This window comes from Corvus cornix, chromosome Z (genome assembly GCF_000738735.6).
Source record: "Corvus cornix cornix isolate S_Up_H32 chromosome Z, ASM73873v5, whole genome shotgun sequence".
NCBI classification, from domain to species: domain Eukaryota; kingdom Metazoa; phylum Chordata; class Aves; order Passeriformes; family Corvidae; genus Corvus; species Corvus cornix.
This window is the reverse complement of record NC_046357.1, coordinates 3,445,976-3,463,274: the sequence shown is the minus strand read 5'-3', so window position 1 is coordinate 3,463,274 and position 17,299 is coordinate 3,445,976. Positions and strand designations below refer to the sequence as shown.

Below are 17,299 nucleotides of genomic sequence, written 5' to 3'. Positions count from 1 at the left end.
TTCTATAACAATTTTTCATTTGGGATACTTTCATATGGAGGTATTTGAACATATGATTTTTTAAAAAGATAAAAAATACTCTGAGGCGTAAGCGTGACATATTCAGAGCACTCCTAGAAGCATTTGATACCTAGAGAATCCCAAACACTGCCTTATTCTGAGCAACCTAGTACTATCTACTGGATGTGCTGTTTTCTTTCCAGTTTAGAATTGCAGCAGTCACAGTGTTTGACCAATAGACAAAAAAAAAATTTATGAAAATATATAGATCTTTTCAGTAATTGCTAATGCAATATATCTCTTATCCAAATCACAGTGAAACTTACAGAACATCTTCACTTTAAGTAGTCCTGGTAGCAAGGTAACCGGTTTGTAATAATTTGAGGAAAAGCAAATACCATGTTCCTTGCGTTTTCATTCTAACCACTCTTCACAACTGCTCTGGTTTTCCCATTTTGGAATATGGAAAACCAGATACCTGAGTTACAAACAGATAGCAGGTATCCAGATCACGCTAATGCTTTAAGGAATGCCTTTTAGGAAAAAAAAGAAATTGAAATTTATATTCAAGGAAAGTACTAAGAGAAATGAAATGGAAAAAGGAAGTGTTACAAATCTAAGGAATCAGCTGGTTTAGTGTCCTGTGAATGGTCAACAGCAGATGGCATCACTTGCCTGCAGCAGAGTTCCTTCTAAATCCAGTATGTTTGTAGTTCATTGTGACTGAGATCCTACAGCATCAAATACCTAAAGCATTTACCTCTCCTTCAGGCTCTCTGGAAAGTTTGACCGTATTTGTCCACACAAATAAGAACCAATTTCGAAAATGACCACACATCAGATATTAGTTTTCATAAAATTTCTGTACAACTGTTTATCAAAGGAACTGCACGGGAGTGTAGGTACGAATCCATTTATGTTTTGCGGATTTTAGAAAGGTAGAGTTTAAAAATTATTTGTTAATGAATAGTGAGTGATTAAGGGACATTTTAAAGAACACAGAAGCTTAACTAAAATCAAAGGGCAAATCCACAGGCAGCATGACTTTTAGCTGCCTGCAGTGAAGTTAAAAGAGGCTGGGCTTGAGCCTGTCAGATGGCACAAATTTATCTGTGCTTTCTCCACATTTTTATCAAATTCATTTGAGAACTTGTCAATGCTGACAAGGCAGGGTTCTGAATAGGAACTCCTTTGATAAGCTTAAGAGTTACTGTATATACAGCTAATCTCACTGTCTCCTTGGTTAGCACAGATCCTTTCTGGAAGGTCTGTGTCATGGTTTGGATTTATCTGTTCTTTGGTATCTCATAATTTGGGGCTGTGAGATTTTTTGTTCAGCTGAGACTAGAGCTAAGCAAGGCTGACTTGAGGGCTCAAAGTTTTTTTCATCTAACCGGACACCACCTTCTCAACAGGGAGTCTGATAACCTGCACAGAGAAAGGCCCTGTTCAGCTTATGTTTGGCTAGTGCAGAAGTCCTGAATTTCTCTAAAGTAGAGGCAAGGGACAGACAGCTGAAGGAAGGAACAACGGGCTTGGAGTTGATTTCTGCAAAGGTGTGGTGGTCAAGCCCTGCATTTTTTTTTTTTTTTCCTTTTTAAAACTTAGAAGAACTTAAAAGCGCAGTTGGAGACACATGCAATTTCATTTGGAATTCTGAGTATTTAGAATTAAATACTGAGTATTCAGTATTTAATTCTGTAGAATTAAATTCTGAGTATTTAGAATTAAAATCCTGCTGGGGATTTTAATCTTAGCTAAAGTGGTGGCTTCTTTTGAGCGAACAGCCAAACTCCCACCCAATTGCTTGCTCATGCACTCCTCAGCAGGACATGGGGAGAAGACAGGAAGAACAGGAGTGAGAAAGATTGGGTGGAAATAGAGACATTGACTGACTGTAGAGCAGCCTTGACTTGGGAATGATTACCCTAATCTATTGCCAATTAAAATAAAAATAATTACTAATGTAGGTAGTGGGAAAAGACACATACTAAGCTAGCACCTTTTCTACCTCTTTTCCATGCTCAACTTCACTCCAGGCTCCTGTACCTACCCCCACCCTCCTGAGAGGTGCAGGTGGGATGGCAGTGGGGGGTTCCAGTCCTTACCAATCTGCTTTGTTTCTCCTTCCTCCTCACACTTTTCCTCAGCTCTAGTGTGGGCTTCTGCACAGGCAGCAGTCCTGTCAGGAAAATCTGCTCTAGCTTAGGCTCTCCACAGGTGGCAGTTCCTTCAAAAATACCCATCTGCTCTGGTGTTCTCTGTGGGCTGCAGGGAAGATCTGCTCTGCCATGGAGAACCTCCTCCTTTCTCTTACCCTGATATTCCCTGTCTTGTTTCCTACTCCTTTTGTTCCCTCTCTCTCCCTGTGGCTATTTTTGCCCTTTTTAAAAATAAGTTTTTGTTCAGCAGATGAACTCAGCTGTGTCCTGCCAAGGAGTCCTTGCAGAGCTGCAGGAACTGTCTGTGTCCAGCACAGGGAAGCCCCCCACCTCATCCCACAAAGGGCACCCTGTTGCCACCATCACTACCAAAACCTTGCAAATGCACCCAACACACCTAGTATTACCTAGAGTGGAGTAAGTTTCCTTTCAGTGCTGTTTTACTCATATACAAGAAGATACACTGAGTGATTTGTAATTGGGTTTGTCCTCTAGTGGAACAGATTGGATAGTGCTCTCGTAGTTTACTTCTTGCCCATTCTTCAGTTCAGCCATTAAAACTCACTTCTGAGGGAAGAAGTCTAGAAAATTCTGGTCTGTGACTCCGATAGTTTCAAAACTATGGTTTTCAAAAAAAAAATGTTATAGTTGTATCTAAATTGTTCTAGCCTGGAAATACCTAAAATGTTATCAACCTTGGAGTTAGCAATGTCTCTACAATATGAGTCACTGCACTATGGTTTTGTTCTGCTGGTTGTATCATATACTCATATTGACTCCATCAGTCTTACCAGAGTTATCGGAAATTTACACTGATCTAACAAAACTAAACCTGTTCACATGTCTTCTGTTACTGAGAGCGCTGTTGTAACTGCTTCAAAACAACAATCTGATTTAATAAGAACAGCATTGCAGTCATTTATGGATCTGCTAGAAGGAACAAGCCCTGCTTTTTTCCTGTCTGGACATGGGTGTGGCATAGCAATTGTATCACAGTATTGCATAGAGAACAAAAAACCAATACATGGCACTGAAGCTGACAGCAGTTTGTGTGCATTTTTTAAAAAACAGCCCCAGCAAATGGAAGGAACACAAATAACATTTTTCCAGAAACAGTTTAGAAGAAAACGTCTTTGTTGGACAACTTTTCTACCTGTATTCAAAATAAATCAGCCAGTCTTTTGTTGCCTTCAAAGATCTATGGCTGCATGGTGAAGAAATAAATGATCTGTTTAAGATACAAAAGCAAAGGCAGGTTTAGTAGGCTGTTGCACCTGAGCCATAATCAGAGGGACTTCTTGTACTTAGTATATAAGGGGATTGTCACCCTTTTCATCCCAACAGAAGCACCATTATGTCTGAGGTAATTTTTGTTCTTCATCTTTTTCATCTTTCTACTGCTTTGTATTTCTCAACCATGGTGTTTCAGATACTGACTTAAAATACAATCTACAGGGTAATATTTGTGGACAGTGATTTTTCACAGCTCATCATGCCAACTTACATTATTTTTCAAGGGAAGTACATATATGGAGCATAAGACAGAATGTGATTATTTAATTTTCACTTTTGGCTTGGCAAATGTTTATTTTCCTTTGGCTTTTGAAAACAAACCATCTTCATTATATGTCTAGATAGTTCTTTCAGCTTATAATATTTTGGAACTATTAATACTTTCCCTTAGAGTTAAGCATAGAACTTGTCAAAACAATGCTTTTACAAGAAGGTTTATCAAACTGTTCATACAGCTTAGCTACTCTTTTAACCAGAGGTAGTACATCTGTTTATGTTTTTTAATGTTGTTGAAAGTACAAATAAATTCTGTTCTGTTGTAAATGTGTGACTAAATTTTTTAAGTTAAATTGAGAATTAGACCATAATAATTTTTCAGTTTTAGTAGTCTTAAGTTTCACTAATTTCAGTGCAACTGTGAATGCTGGGCACCTGTGGGAATTCAGGAAAACCTCAAGGTGTTTCTCAATTGTAACCAACACTTTGGCAGTACAATAAAATCATCTGTCAGCTATTTTGGAGGAAAAAAAAATTTTTTTAAGGAATTTTTATTCTTTTCCTTCGCATTTAAGGAGGAGCATTTTAGTCATGTTTATTAATGTATCTTGAAATAATTACCAAAATAACTGCGTTCACCTCTCTTAAAGATACTGAGTACTATATGGTTGGTGTAAGAGCTCCCTCTGTAGGTTTTATTGTAAATCTCAATCTTAGGAAAATACAAAGGAAAGTAAATTCCACATCTTGTCTGTGCTTTATAAACATACTCAGTTGAACAACATTACATGATTTTTAAAAAGTAGGATTTTATGGAAAGAAAGCCATCGATTTTAACAGTAGTTAAACCATGAGAATGTAATAGATTTACTATAGATTTTATAGACTTAAGTTTATTTTTACAAAAAATTATACTTTTAATAGCAGCTGGATAAACTGCGTAACTTAAGCTACTGTTTTGTATAGGACTAACGCAGCATTTTCACTTTTGTAACTACATTTTATACAGCCAACAATGAGGTGCTGGTCTGTGTCTCTTGGGCGGGTGCTCAGTGCTGTGCTAGCTCTCATATATCCAGCTACACATAAGCTATTAAATAGCTCTGTTGCAAACACCATTTAGCACAGCATTGTGTAAGATTGTGTTATATGAGATTTCTCTTGAATAACTTAATGGTCTTCATAAAAAAATCAGCTAGACTAACTGAACAGCTGACCTGGGGGGTAATATTAGGAGTTTGCATGAACTTTCCTTGTAGATAAATATTATCTTGGTATATAACTATTAAATAATATTTAATATTAATTAATAATAAACTTACCATAACCAGCATTCTGAAATTTATGTCTATACTAGTCCCAGTTAAGCATTTCTCATGGTATGGCATTGAACACACAGAAATAGAAAAACTGATAACACTTTAAAAGGAAATGTTAAGCGCTCTACACAGAATTCAGGGATTATAAAAGAAATCTTGGTGCGCATTCACATCAGAGCATTTGGCTTTCAGAGATGAAAATGAAGCCTATATACATGCATAGAAGGAAATTGGTTGCAAACTAACGGAATTGTTGTGGTCATTATTGCAATTAAACACTAATTAAATAGTTTGAGACAATCAGTGAGGGTACTGGGCTGGAAATAATTCTCATTGTATAAACCTTGTACAATATTTTTCTTCGATACCACTGCTGTTACTCTGGATTTGCAAATGAGAGAAAAATTTTGCCTATAGTCCAAGTACATATGTTCCATATTCTTGAGAAAACAAGAATGGGCCAGAACATGCATATGTTATTGATGTTTCTACTTCTTACTCTCATGCTGTTCATAAATACAGTTTGCAAAAAACCACAGAGATTTATGGCTGCAAAAAAAGTCAATTAAAATGCCTATTATTATGAATACTCTCCCAGCTTATTTGTAAATAGGAAGCCACTAATAAATCTGTATTGGTCCATTAGTTAAGCATCTTCTATATAATTGCTGCCTTCCTAGTCTGCACAGTTAAAAATTCTGTCACTAAGAGCAAAAATGTTTTTTAAAAAGTTTTCACCATGTTTGTTTGATAGAAATTTAATAGCTGTATAAGGAAAACACTGTTTGCTTACACCTGTGTGCAGACCCTGAAATCTTTTTGTCAGTGACACCTACAAAGGAACGTGGTAAATTGTAAATAAACATGGCTAACAAAAGTCCTGCAATAGCCATGACTTTTGAGAGGTCTGAGGATTTCTAACATCAGAAATACTGCAGAGAAAAGTAGAATTGGCATATTTCAGTTTTATCTAAATCTGCTACAAGGAAATTACCTTGTCACAACATAGTGACTGTTTCTCTCAGGGATAGACTTGTGGTTAAATAATCCTAGTTTTCAGAAGAGCTAGACAAATTCAGCTTGACTTACCTGAGAAAGAGGAGCAGAACTTCTCTTTCTGTCTCCCTATCAAAAGAGCTCTCATCATTGAGCAGAAAAAGGTCATCATTACCATCTCTGGTGGCTTAAATTTTTTGCAGGTTCCACTTTGCACAAGAACATGTATGGGGGAATCCCCTTCAGGTGGAATAGACAAGTCAGTGGCTTCAGGACAGAAGAAACCTTGGTCACAAAGAAATCTTCAGACATCTAGGAAACTTAAGCAGAAACTGAATGGGCCTGTGTGTATATTGGTGGGACTCCAGGACTTAGGTATTGCATGATAATAATAATAAATAAGCAATAGTTTGAAGACTTAAATTTTGGACCTGCATACTAAATATGGAAACCAAATGGATCTCTACACTCCTAAAGTTTTTTCTCTCAAAGTTTTTTCCAAAAAAACTGTGTGCTCATTGAGAAAAGGGCTGCCACAGTAATTGATGCACACATTGCGGGGTGGCGGGGGGGAAGCAGAATTGTGGTTGAACCCTTTTGTTCTGCACCATAGCGTTATTCTGTATGTATGATAAAATGCAGAAAGTATTGTGCATGATAATTTTTCAACAAATCAAGACTTCAGAAGTACAAAAGTAGATGTGGCTTAAGAGAAATGGTCATACTATAGTCTAGCCAAAAGAAATAAAGCTCCTAGGATGGGCTGGTTTATTACAATGTGTTTGGTGTAGCTCCTGTAGTAACAGACCACAGCAATTGTAATTTATGCTCCAGTAATTTCCTGCCTCTTTGATGATGTCTACTTTGTAATGGCTTGGCAGGTGGAACCTATCGTCCTTTGTCTCTTTTGACTAAATCCAGCATAATTTCTCTTCAATCTTTAGTCTTTTCCAACCTTTTGGGTTTTTTTCTTTTTTAGCCTTTTATCTTGTTTAAGCATTCGTTTTTTGTACAATAATTTTTTTCATGACTGCACAGCTTACCACTACTGTGATTCCAGCCCACAAAAGTGATACTTAATGCCTGATTTTACAAGTAGGCATGAGAATTGGTTCCTGGGTGTGGGTAAATTATTTTCTTGGTGTCCTAAGCGATTAATTGGAGGTGTAAGATTTCAGGTTTTGTTTTCAAGATTGTTACTACTTTTCTGAAAAAAGTCTCATGCATCCAATTCTCCTGACAGTGCAGTTGATATCACTACTAATTTAAATACAGGGGGAAAACAAATTCAGGCAGAATGTATAGAACGAGTAGGCTAAACCTGACTTGTTTCTGATGAGAGTGTCTTCAAAGTAGGGTTGATTCTGCTTGATACAGGATTTGTAACCTGAACAGGGACTGTTAAAGTGGCCCTGTAATCTCCTGCATTTTTGTCAAGACCAAGGGTAACTGAGACTGGATGGCAAAAGAATGCTTCATTCTCAAAGAAAATACTAATCCAAAGCTTTTTTAAAGAGGGGAAAATATCTCCATCACTTGTTTACCTGTTTTCTGAAAACATGCAGAGGAGACAATCAGGACATGCAGTCTTACCAAAGACAGCCCAAGTTTAGCAGTGTTAAGCCTAGAGTTTTACAGATCTAAAGAATGCTTTGTAAATACATTATCGTAGAAAAATCTTAATAGTTTGTAAAGCAGATTGTGATGTGGTTGCTTGCAACAGTAAAGAAGTGGATTTTATGACCCTTACATCCTTCTAATCTCATTCCTAATTATATTCTTCTCTTTTATTCCAGCCCAGAAGATGGTGAAATTCATCCTGAAATCTGTAGACTATACATCCAGTTGCAGTGTTGCTTAGAAATGTACACAACAGAAATGCTAAAGTCCATATGTCTTCTAGGATCACTGCAGTTTCATCGGAAAGGTACTGAATGGCACAAACACACAGAGAGATGCTAGTTTTAGAAAAAGAACAATCTTTTGGGTCATGAAAGACAAAACACTGTTCTGGTTTTGGCTGGGGTGGAGTTAATTTTCTTCATAGTAGCTATCATGGAGCTACGTTTTGGATTTGCACTGGAAACAGTATTAATAACAGAGGAATATTTTAGTCATTGCTAAACCCACATGAGGTCAAGGCCTTTTCTGCTCTTCACCCTACCCCACCAGTGAGGATGCTGAGGGGGCACAAGGAGTTGGGAGAGCACACAACCAGGACAGCTGACCCCAGCTGACCCAGGGGATATCCCAGACCGAATGGCATCGTGCTCAGCATATAAAGAGAGGGGGGAGGATGAAGGAAGGGGAGGGCATCCAAAGTGATGGCATTTGTCTTCCCAAGTCATCATTACTCATGAGATAGCCTTGTTTTCCTGGGGATGGCTGAACACCTCCCTACACCCATTGGGAATGGTGAATAAATTCCTTGTTTTGCTTTGCTTGCATGCATGGCTTTCATTTTACTTACTAAACTGCCTGTACTTCAGCCCATGAGTTTTCACCCTTTCAGTAGTCTCCATCATCCCACCAGGGGCGAGCAACTGAGCAGCTCTGTGGGACTTAATTGATGTCCGAGGTTAAACCACAACAAGCACCAAATTGTAAAACAAATTATATATTTCTGTAGTAGGTTTTCAGTTACTAAAAAGGAGCTCTATTTCTGTTAATCATAATTCTTACAGAAGTGTGTCTTATCAGGTATGTATCACTAATGTCCTCACCATTAAAAAGTCTGATTCTTTTTAAAAAAGAGTATTCCCTTAAGTTTTGGCTGTCATTAATCAGACAAGTGGGCAAACTTAGTAATGTTATTAGATATATTTGTTGGGCAAGATATGTTATTAATAGTGTTGCTGTTACTATTCATTTTCTTAACTCATTGCTGTTTCCAGTAAATTGTTCTTACCTTAACCCATGAGCTTCACCTTTTGTGCCTCCAGTTCTCAACTCCATCCTGCCCCAACAGGAAAAAGGGAGGGGAAGAGGGAGAAAGAGAGAGAGAGAGTGGCCTACGGTTTGGGAGAGTGTCAGTGATAGCACTAAATTGGGAAGTGCCATTCCTAAAACACTGCCATAGCAAAAAATAGATAAATACGGTTTAAAGATGCCTACCTTTATAAAAGCAGATACTAGATTTGGAAGGGAAATTTCGCTTCAGTGAAAATGCATCTCTGTAATCATTTCATACTTGATTAGCTGCCTACTGAAAGGAAGATGTAGAAATGCTGATAATTTACTGAACAGTTTACTTAGTAACCTCATTGCTCAGTGATGGCACACGCTGATTAGGACTGTATTTGTGCTGATTGTAACTACTCTTTCCCCAGATAGTATCTCATCAATGAAAAACTGGGTAAAGACAAGACAACGTTCTGTAATGAACTGTAATAAAGGTTTCGTAATGAACCTTTTGAATTTCCTGTCATGCTAAAATAGCCTGTAGTGTACTTTTCATATCTGGCTGTAGAATACTGCTAAAGCCAGGGATATTTTTATTATTAAAGTAAGAATGAGAGCTTTATAACTGTTTAACTGAGCTTCTCAATTATTTTCTCAAGTTTGATCCTCAGCATTATTTAACTAAATTGATTTAATTTCATACTAAAAGCATTTTCTGCTTCTTAAAGTTAAAAAAAGCTGAATTGCTGGTGAGAAGAGGAAGAATACATCATTGCAACTAAAACTATTGAAAATCTTTCCACTGACTAAATTGAAAGTAAAATTTAGGGTTCGTATCCATTTTTGAAGTATCTATTACAGAAGATAGCCTTACCTGCCACTGTAAGGATGAGATTTAAAAGCTTTTGTTTCCCTGTAGGCTCTTACCAGGGTAGAAATGTTAAGCCTAAATCATACATTATTCAAGCAAAGCCTGTATTATTAGATGACTCTTTAACTGCTTTCAAGTGACTGAGCAAATGATCTGAAATTCAAGAAAGGATTCATGAATTGCTCACAATATAACAGAATTACTGGTAAAGAGCTTTTTTCAGTTGAAAAGAAATCTGTGTTGTTCATTCTGGCAAATCTGCAAGAGCTTGTCTTTGTGCTAACAAAAAGAACATTATGGTCTCTGCTTCTGTCCTCAAGCTGAGAGAAAGAACCTTTACTATTATTTCATCTAATGCTTTTATTGTTTCTATTGAAACACCTTTCACATCCCTGAAGGATGCATCCTGACAGCATGTCACCAAAGGTCAGGTCAGGGTTCCACCATAAAACTTTAAAATAATGGAACGATCCTCTAATACCCTGTTTCATCAGTAACACCTTGTGATATCAGTGGCAAATGGATGGTTTACCTGAAACATTTTAAATGAAAAAGTAATATGTGGAGATTTTAGTAACATTGTGTTATGAACTTCTTGCCGTGGGAAAAAATAAGGAAACTTATATGACTGAACGACGACAACTGTACCATATGAATCACCTTAAAATACCAGCATAAGCTGCAGTTAAGGACAAGAAAAATTTGAAACACCTGCAGGGGTGATACAGAGTAAAACATGTAATCTGTGAAGCAGGCTTACTCTGCTGTTCCACAAGCAATTGAGTCACCATTCAGCATAACTGTTTGTAACCACCAGAAAGGTCTTGGTCTCTTTCTCTATGTCTCCCCTCCCTTATAATGCCTTCACTTCTTCCTCCTTTCCACTGCTTTTGGAAAGGAGTGGTATGATCCTCCTTCTCTGGCACTTGCTCCTGAACTTGTAGGGTTTTTGACTGACCTTACTTAAACCACTTCATAAGAAAACATCACATTTTATTTTCCCTTTTGTTGGGGTAATCCTCTACCATTTCAATGGCTAAAGTGGATCACAGAAGGATTTGGCAAAGCACAAGTTAGCAATGGATGCCAGTAAGCAGCAAATAAAGGATACAGGACATTCTTTCATAGAGGCTAAACTTGTTATGGTCAATTCATGCACTCTCTAGGATTCACAGTTAGGTAACTGTGGGCTTCCTACTGGCTTTAGAGAGTATTAAAACATTAAGCAAGTATCTTCTGTAGCCTAGGCGACATCTGGTTTGAGACAGGTAGCTAAGAATAACTTGTTTTTCTTTTTTTCAAAGGAATAATTTACCAGATTGCAACTGTTTGGAGAACTTGCTCAAAAACATTATCTTATGATCCAGGAATTTCTAGATTTAAAAAACAAGGTTACCTACCTGATAGCTGGGATATGTATTTGTGATGTGGAAGAGCAGTGTACCATGGTCTGCAGTCTTGATTTTAGCATCCTACAAAAATGGGCTGAATGACCACTGCTCTATTAGCTGGTCTTGCTCTTCATGTACTTTGTCAAACCTTACAGGAACTACTCAGATTTGTCCTGATGTCAAAATTTTTCAAATTGCAAAAATGGTGAAATGAAAAAACATTTCCTACTCATCTTTTTGTACTGCTGGTTTGAATGTTGACATTTGTCTGGGATGCACTCCAGTGTGAATTTTCTTCTGTATTTGGTGCCAGAATTGTAGCTGCCACTACAGAAAAGGAATGCTACCAGGCAATCCAAAGGAGATTTGCAAGATTACCAAAATATCCTACCAATGGTTAGCTCTCTTGAGTGTTCCACTATTATGATCCAATCCTTTATCCTGTTCTCTTCCTCACAAAAGCCCTGGAAGATCTGTCATGAAGCCCCCCTTCAATTTCAATACTATTATATTTAATTTCCATACAGTGAGAATGAATTAGGTAGGTGTCAACACAGAAATTCAGAACATAATACATTTGGGCTGTGGGTGGTGCCAGCTTTATATTGCTGTTAAATCATAAAGTACAAAATTTCACATTTTTGTCTTTTGTTTTCCCTTGGTATTACTGTAGTACTAGGAGACATGAATTGCAGTATTCTTTAATGTCAAAATTTTGAAGTTGTTTCCAAAATGTATGTTGTAGTTTCCTCACCCTGTTCAATTTTGTCTTCTGGCTTTTATTTTGTGTTGCATGAGAGCTAGTGGAGTTCAATTGTACCCCTTCAAATTGGTAAGAGAAATATATGGCAGCTCTCAGGTTTGTAGCTTGGTGTGGTCTGCTCTGCTTCTGAACAGTTCTTACTCAGAGTTTGCATTTAAGCAGTCTTTTCCTCCATTTGTATTGTGCAAGGTCAAGTTCAAAGCATGAATTAGATAATTTGAGTATCCATTTTAATCAATAAATAATAAGGATATATGTTTTGTTTAAATATTTTAAAGGAAAAGAACCTTGCGGCCCACCCAAGATCTTAGATACTAAAGTGGAGGAGAGTTCCGAAGTACCGATTTTAGAAGACACATCATTATCACCAACAGATATTCAACAGCATCTATGGCAGGTTTCCACAGATATTGAAAACACTGAAAGGTATGTGTAGCACTTCATTCCTAAACAAATTTCTTCCTAGAATTTATGTAGTCTCTTCTAATTTGACAACCAGTGTTACTCCTATGAAAAGTATAAGTAAAATAAATAACCTGTTACCTTTTCTGGTACATTTAACAGAGTTTCTGATTTTGTACCTGAAATCTGCCGGACTCCAGTTCTGCATTCCTAAATCAAAAACACAGAATCTAATTCATTTCAGTTAGTTCTGCCCATAGGTTTAAATTCGGAAGTTTTAGGAGGGGAGGGGAATGTAATCTATAGGTCTGTTGTAGTGGTGTTCTCTTACCCTCTTAACTATGCAGTTGAAAGACAAAAATGAAACTGTTTACTAGAGAGTAATACTGATGGCAAATATTTCTTTGAAAAAAATACTATTTTGAGGCTTTGTATATTAAATTGCTGCAGAGATTAGAATTGTTGTCATGCTTATTTACATAAAGCCAAGCTCTGTCCTACAGAGGCCACAGTGTGGAGAATAAAACAGAGCAATTTTTTACTAATTGTGCTCCTGCATTTCTAAGAACCATTTTATGTGCAGATGAATTAAGCAAGACCCGTAGTGGTTTTAAATCCTGAAAGCATTAAGACATTACAAGCCTATAGGTCTACCATCAATGTGTAAAACAGAAACGATTTTGAAACTTCTGGCCTCTTTCAAAACATATCAAAATATAATTAGCTTTTGGAGATGATGTGTTATTATCATATTTTCCATCATCTGCCTTTCAGAAAATCTAATGCCAGAGTCCTCCTAAGGCAGGTGAGACAGATAGCCTTGTTTTTAAAATTTTCATTTAATATGTAGTGTTAAGTACCATGGGTTAGTTGCATGTATTATAATTTTCTGCTGAACAGTGAAACACATTCATGGCACAAGCTACAAAATGCTGATAAGGGCTATGAAGTTGACATTAGTACTAGCTAATACTAATTTTAAGACACATTGTGTGTTCTGCCACTAGGATCACATTGTGCCCCCAAAGGCTTTTAATATGAAATATTCAAGTGCCAGAATAGATCATAAATTTGAACAAGGAAAAGCTAGTATCAGACTGTCATAAAAGTGCTCCCCTGTTAATTTTATTGCCTTTTTTTTGGTATGCATCTTCTGATACATGTATGTAAACCAAATGCTTGCTGTGAATGGATTTTTGTATTTATTGCTCCACTGTTTTAGCATATAAAGCTATACTGTGAGCTACTCCCCATGCAGTCTTCAACTGTTGTTCCATTGTATCTTTTTAAACTGTTGTATCCACAGAGATATGAGAGAAATGAAAAACCTTTTAAGTAAACTCAGGGAGACTATGCCTTTACCACTGAAAAATCAAGGTAGGTTTTGAATTTCTTCATATAAGAAAAATTAAGATAATTAAAGGGTTTGCCTTCCTTTAGATACAAAAAAATCTAGGGTTCTTTAAGAGAGACTACAAAAAGAAAAATCTAGGCAAAATCTCTTCCCTGCTGATTCAGTGGAGCCAGAATCTAGTATGTGATCTTTGGCCTCTTGAGTTTCACATGAGGTATTCTGGAATTTTATAGATAGGGTATCTACACATAAAATAATGAACTTTTCCCGGTGATATGAAGGCAGAAGCACAACTACTTCCCAGTGTCAGGAGTCCTTCTTTCTCAAAGGTAATGAAGGTGCAAATTGCATAGACTATGACAGGGATCCTTCTGAGTGATGGGTTTGCTTCACCCCTACAAGGCTTGTAGCTTCTGTGACCTGACACTCACTCCGCAGAAAAGCTACTTGCTTTGAGTCTGCCATGAGCCTGCTTATGCCATAGACAGCTATCAGGCACCCGATACAAATGCACAGGTGGGCAAGATCTCCATCCTATGCATGTATTTAGCAATGGGTCTTCATTTTGTTGTGTGCTAAATACTTCACATCTACAGGCACTCTCTTTGTTCATGAGAACAGCATTAAACAGATAATAATTTTTCTTTTTGATTTCTTCTTGATAATGGGTGTTCCTTAATGTGGTGCAGTCTTGGCGCAGTGGCAGCTGATGAAATATGCTGATTTTGTCCTAGATCTCATCCCGAGTAACTAAGCAGCCTAGCATTCATCATAATATGCTAAGAGATGAATATAGAGTGAATGGATTCTTTATACAAGTAAGACTTCATGGCAGGATGGCTTGATGGAAAACTATGTTGAAAGGAAAAAGGGCATCACTTGTGATACAGACCATTGTAAAGACTGGAAGAGTGACAAAAAGTCTACGCCTAGTCTAGAAGAAAAGAGCATGCTGGAAATAAGGAAGGGAAAGACAAATTGGGGGGATATAAAGCACAGAGAAACTTGAATTCAGAGCAGAGATAAAAGTGTACAGAATTCTTCTTTGCTGCCTGGTGTCTACACTGCCCTTCAGCACTGACCAGAAAATCACTGACACCCTGTGCAGCAGGATAGGAAGCATCCCAGAGTTTTAAAACTCTGAGATGTGCCCCAGGATCAGGTAATCATAATTATTATGGAGATGCTGTTAACCAGCACTGTAAGACTCTCAAATGCAAAATTTATTTATTTGCTCTGTGCTCTATGGGAGCTATTGATGCCTTTTCCTAGTCTTAAAATCAAGAGTCATACACGGTTAGAAGGGGAAAAGGGATTTTACCTTGGAATTTATTTTAAGGATCCTTAGGTGCACATGTCCAGTTCATATGCATCGAAATGCACCCCGCCAAGTCTGCCCCCAAAGATCAGGTATAATATTATAGGTTTTACTAATTAGCATATCTATCAAAGATTCCCCAATGAGAGGCTCAAGTGAGCCCCCCTCCCCAAGGAACCTTCCCCTGGATGGTTCTAGCTTAGTTTACAGAATGTGTTCTGGAGAGGACCTTGGGGTGTGGGGCACACTGATCCCCAGCTACAAAGCTTCTAAAATGTTTAGTCTCTTAGCTTGACAAACAAGTCCAAGAATGCAGGCAAAAAGCACTAAGAATACAGAAGTTGTAAAAAGGTATAACAGGGGTATAAAAGAAAAGGCAAAAAATCTTCATGGCATCACTATCACGTCATAAAGAGTTGTCAGGCATTGGAATGACTGCCCAGGGAGGTGGTGGAGGTGTTGAAAGGACTGGACCTGGCACTTAGTGCTATGGTCTGGTTGATGTGGTGGTGATGAGTTAGAGGTTAGACTCAATCTTAGAGATCTTCTCCAACAAATGATTCTGTGATCACGTAGGTGCTGTTAGGACACGTAAATTATATAAACTCTTTCCTGTGTAATCTCTGCATATGTGTACATGCTTGTGTTAAAATGTGGGGGTTTTCATCACAGATGATAGCAGCCTCCTAAACTTGACTCCATATCCACTGGTAAGAAGACGGAAGCGAAGATTCTTTGGACTGTGTTGTCTTGTCTCAAGTTAGAAGATTAAGCACAGAAGCACCAAGGAAATCACAACTTTGATTAAACCACTATTATTTGACTACTGAAAAGATGAAGGTGGCTAATCTTGGTTATAAAGTACATTTTCTACACTAGGCTATTCATTTTTGTCTTCTGGTCCATCCCCCTTTTCAAATAAGGGTTTTAATAGTTTTAAGTTACGGTGGTTCAAAAATGGCTGTGGAATAGATCTAGCATATTTAAATATTTTTGAAGTATGTTTTGCATGCTTACTTTCAGTCACTCAAGACACATGAATTATGGTTCATAGATAATTTTAGAGGGTTTTTTTAAGTGTTTGAGCTGCAGCTAAAAGTTTGTGCATAGTACAGTACTCTTACTAGTATCATATTAAAATCATACTCAACAGTTTTTAAGTATAGGAAAAGAACATTTGATCATTCTCTCACAATCTTTAAACATAGGAAACTATTTAAGAGCAAAACTATTAAAGTTCTAAGACATTCAAACAATATTGTAACAGAGTTTGTACAAAATCTCCAGTTGCTTTTCGTGCTCTCATTCATATTTAGTCTTCCACCGTATCAACTTCAAAGCTTTATAGAAAAATATCTTAATTTATGATACACAAACCATATATGAAAATAGTTAGGACTTGTAAATACAGAGAAATCATAATATCTACAAACTGTATAATGCATAGAAGCAACAGATTTCCTTTTAAGCCAATAGTGTATCTACAAGATTTTGGAAAAAATAAATAATTTATCAAAAGAAGGTGTATTAAAATAGACAATGTAAAACACAACATCAACCCATTTTGTTGCCAGTAGAATTCAAAGCATGGTGTCTGCATATCTCTAAGTACTGATCTAATAAGGCATGCCAGAATTATCTCAGACTGTAAGATATTAAACGTTTTACAATGTTAATAAAGTTTTTTATTTAAACTGAATGTTGTCGTGTTTCTAGTTGTACAGCCAGACTATGTATGTTGTCCGGGTACTACAAAAATTCGTGATCATATTTCCATTTCAACAAGTATGTTTACAAAGATAAAAAAAAATGTATGACTGAATTCTTTAAATAGCACAGAAAGAGGTAACTTCAGTGTGTTTGAAGATTTCAGGTCATGAACTATTCTTAGGCATACATACTCCTAAGCATCTAAAATGGGGAGATCCCTACACACACAAAACTCTGCTTCTCAGAGCAAACACATTTTTAAGAAGAATGGAATTGAAGTCCACAGCACGTTTTTTGAAGTTAATTCTTTAAAGTGTTCTGCACATTTCTCATGAACCTTGTGCTCGCTAATCAGAGCTGTTGTCTGTAAGAGGCAGCACCTACATGTTTTCATTGGAAGTCTTGACACTGAACCGTGCCATAAATCAAATCTCTCCTGATGGGAGAGGGTGTTTTAAAGTCTTTGCAAGGAGTTCAAGAGACAAACGGAGACTTTCCTGGAGTGTCACTGCTGCCAGATAGTTGTTTATTAAGTCTTATCAGAGAAACAAGAGTCACTACCATGACCCAGGCATAACACAGAGCAGAGAATGCAGGAGAAAA

The 17,299-nt window shown here is 37.2% G+C and overlaps 1 protein-coding gene across 2 annotated transcripts in view; it reads left to right on the top strand.

Annotated features, from left to right (window-relative positions):
* LOC104686697 (regulator of G protein signaling 7 binding protein) overlaps nt 1–16,685 on the top strand; it is a 32,208-nt gene extending 15,523 nt beyond the window's left edge. Inside the window, exons 2-6 of one of the 2 annotated variants that reach the window (XM_010395321.4) lie at nt 6,190–6,361; nt 7,783–7,913; nt 12,191–12,338; nt 13,621–13,691; nt 15,659–16,685. In XM_010395321.4, the coding sequence (XP_010393623.1) occupies nt 7,850–7,913; nt 12,191–12,338; nt 13,621–13,691; nt 15,659–15,750 (375 nt within the window). In that variant the 5' untranslated portion in view covers nt 6,190–6,361; nt 7,783–7,849 and the 3' untranslated portion in view covers nt 15,751–16,685. The remainder of the gene's footprint in view (nt 1–6,189; nt 6,362–7,782; nt 7,914–12,190; nt 12,339–13,620; nt 13,692–15,658) is intronic. The other variant, XM_039567814.1, reaches the window with a different exon arrangement.
* The last annotated feature ends 614 nt before the right edge of the window (nt 16,686–17,299 follow it).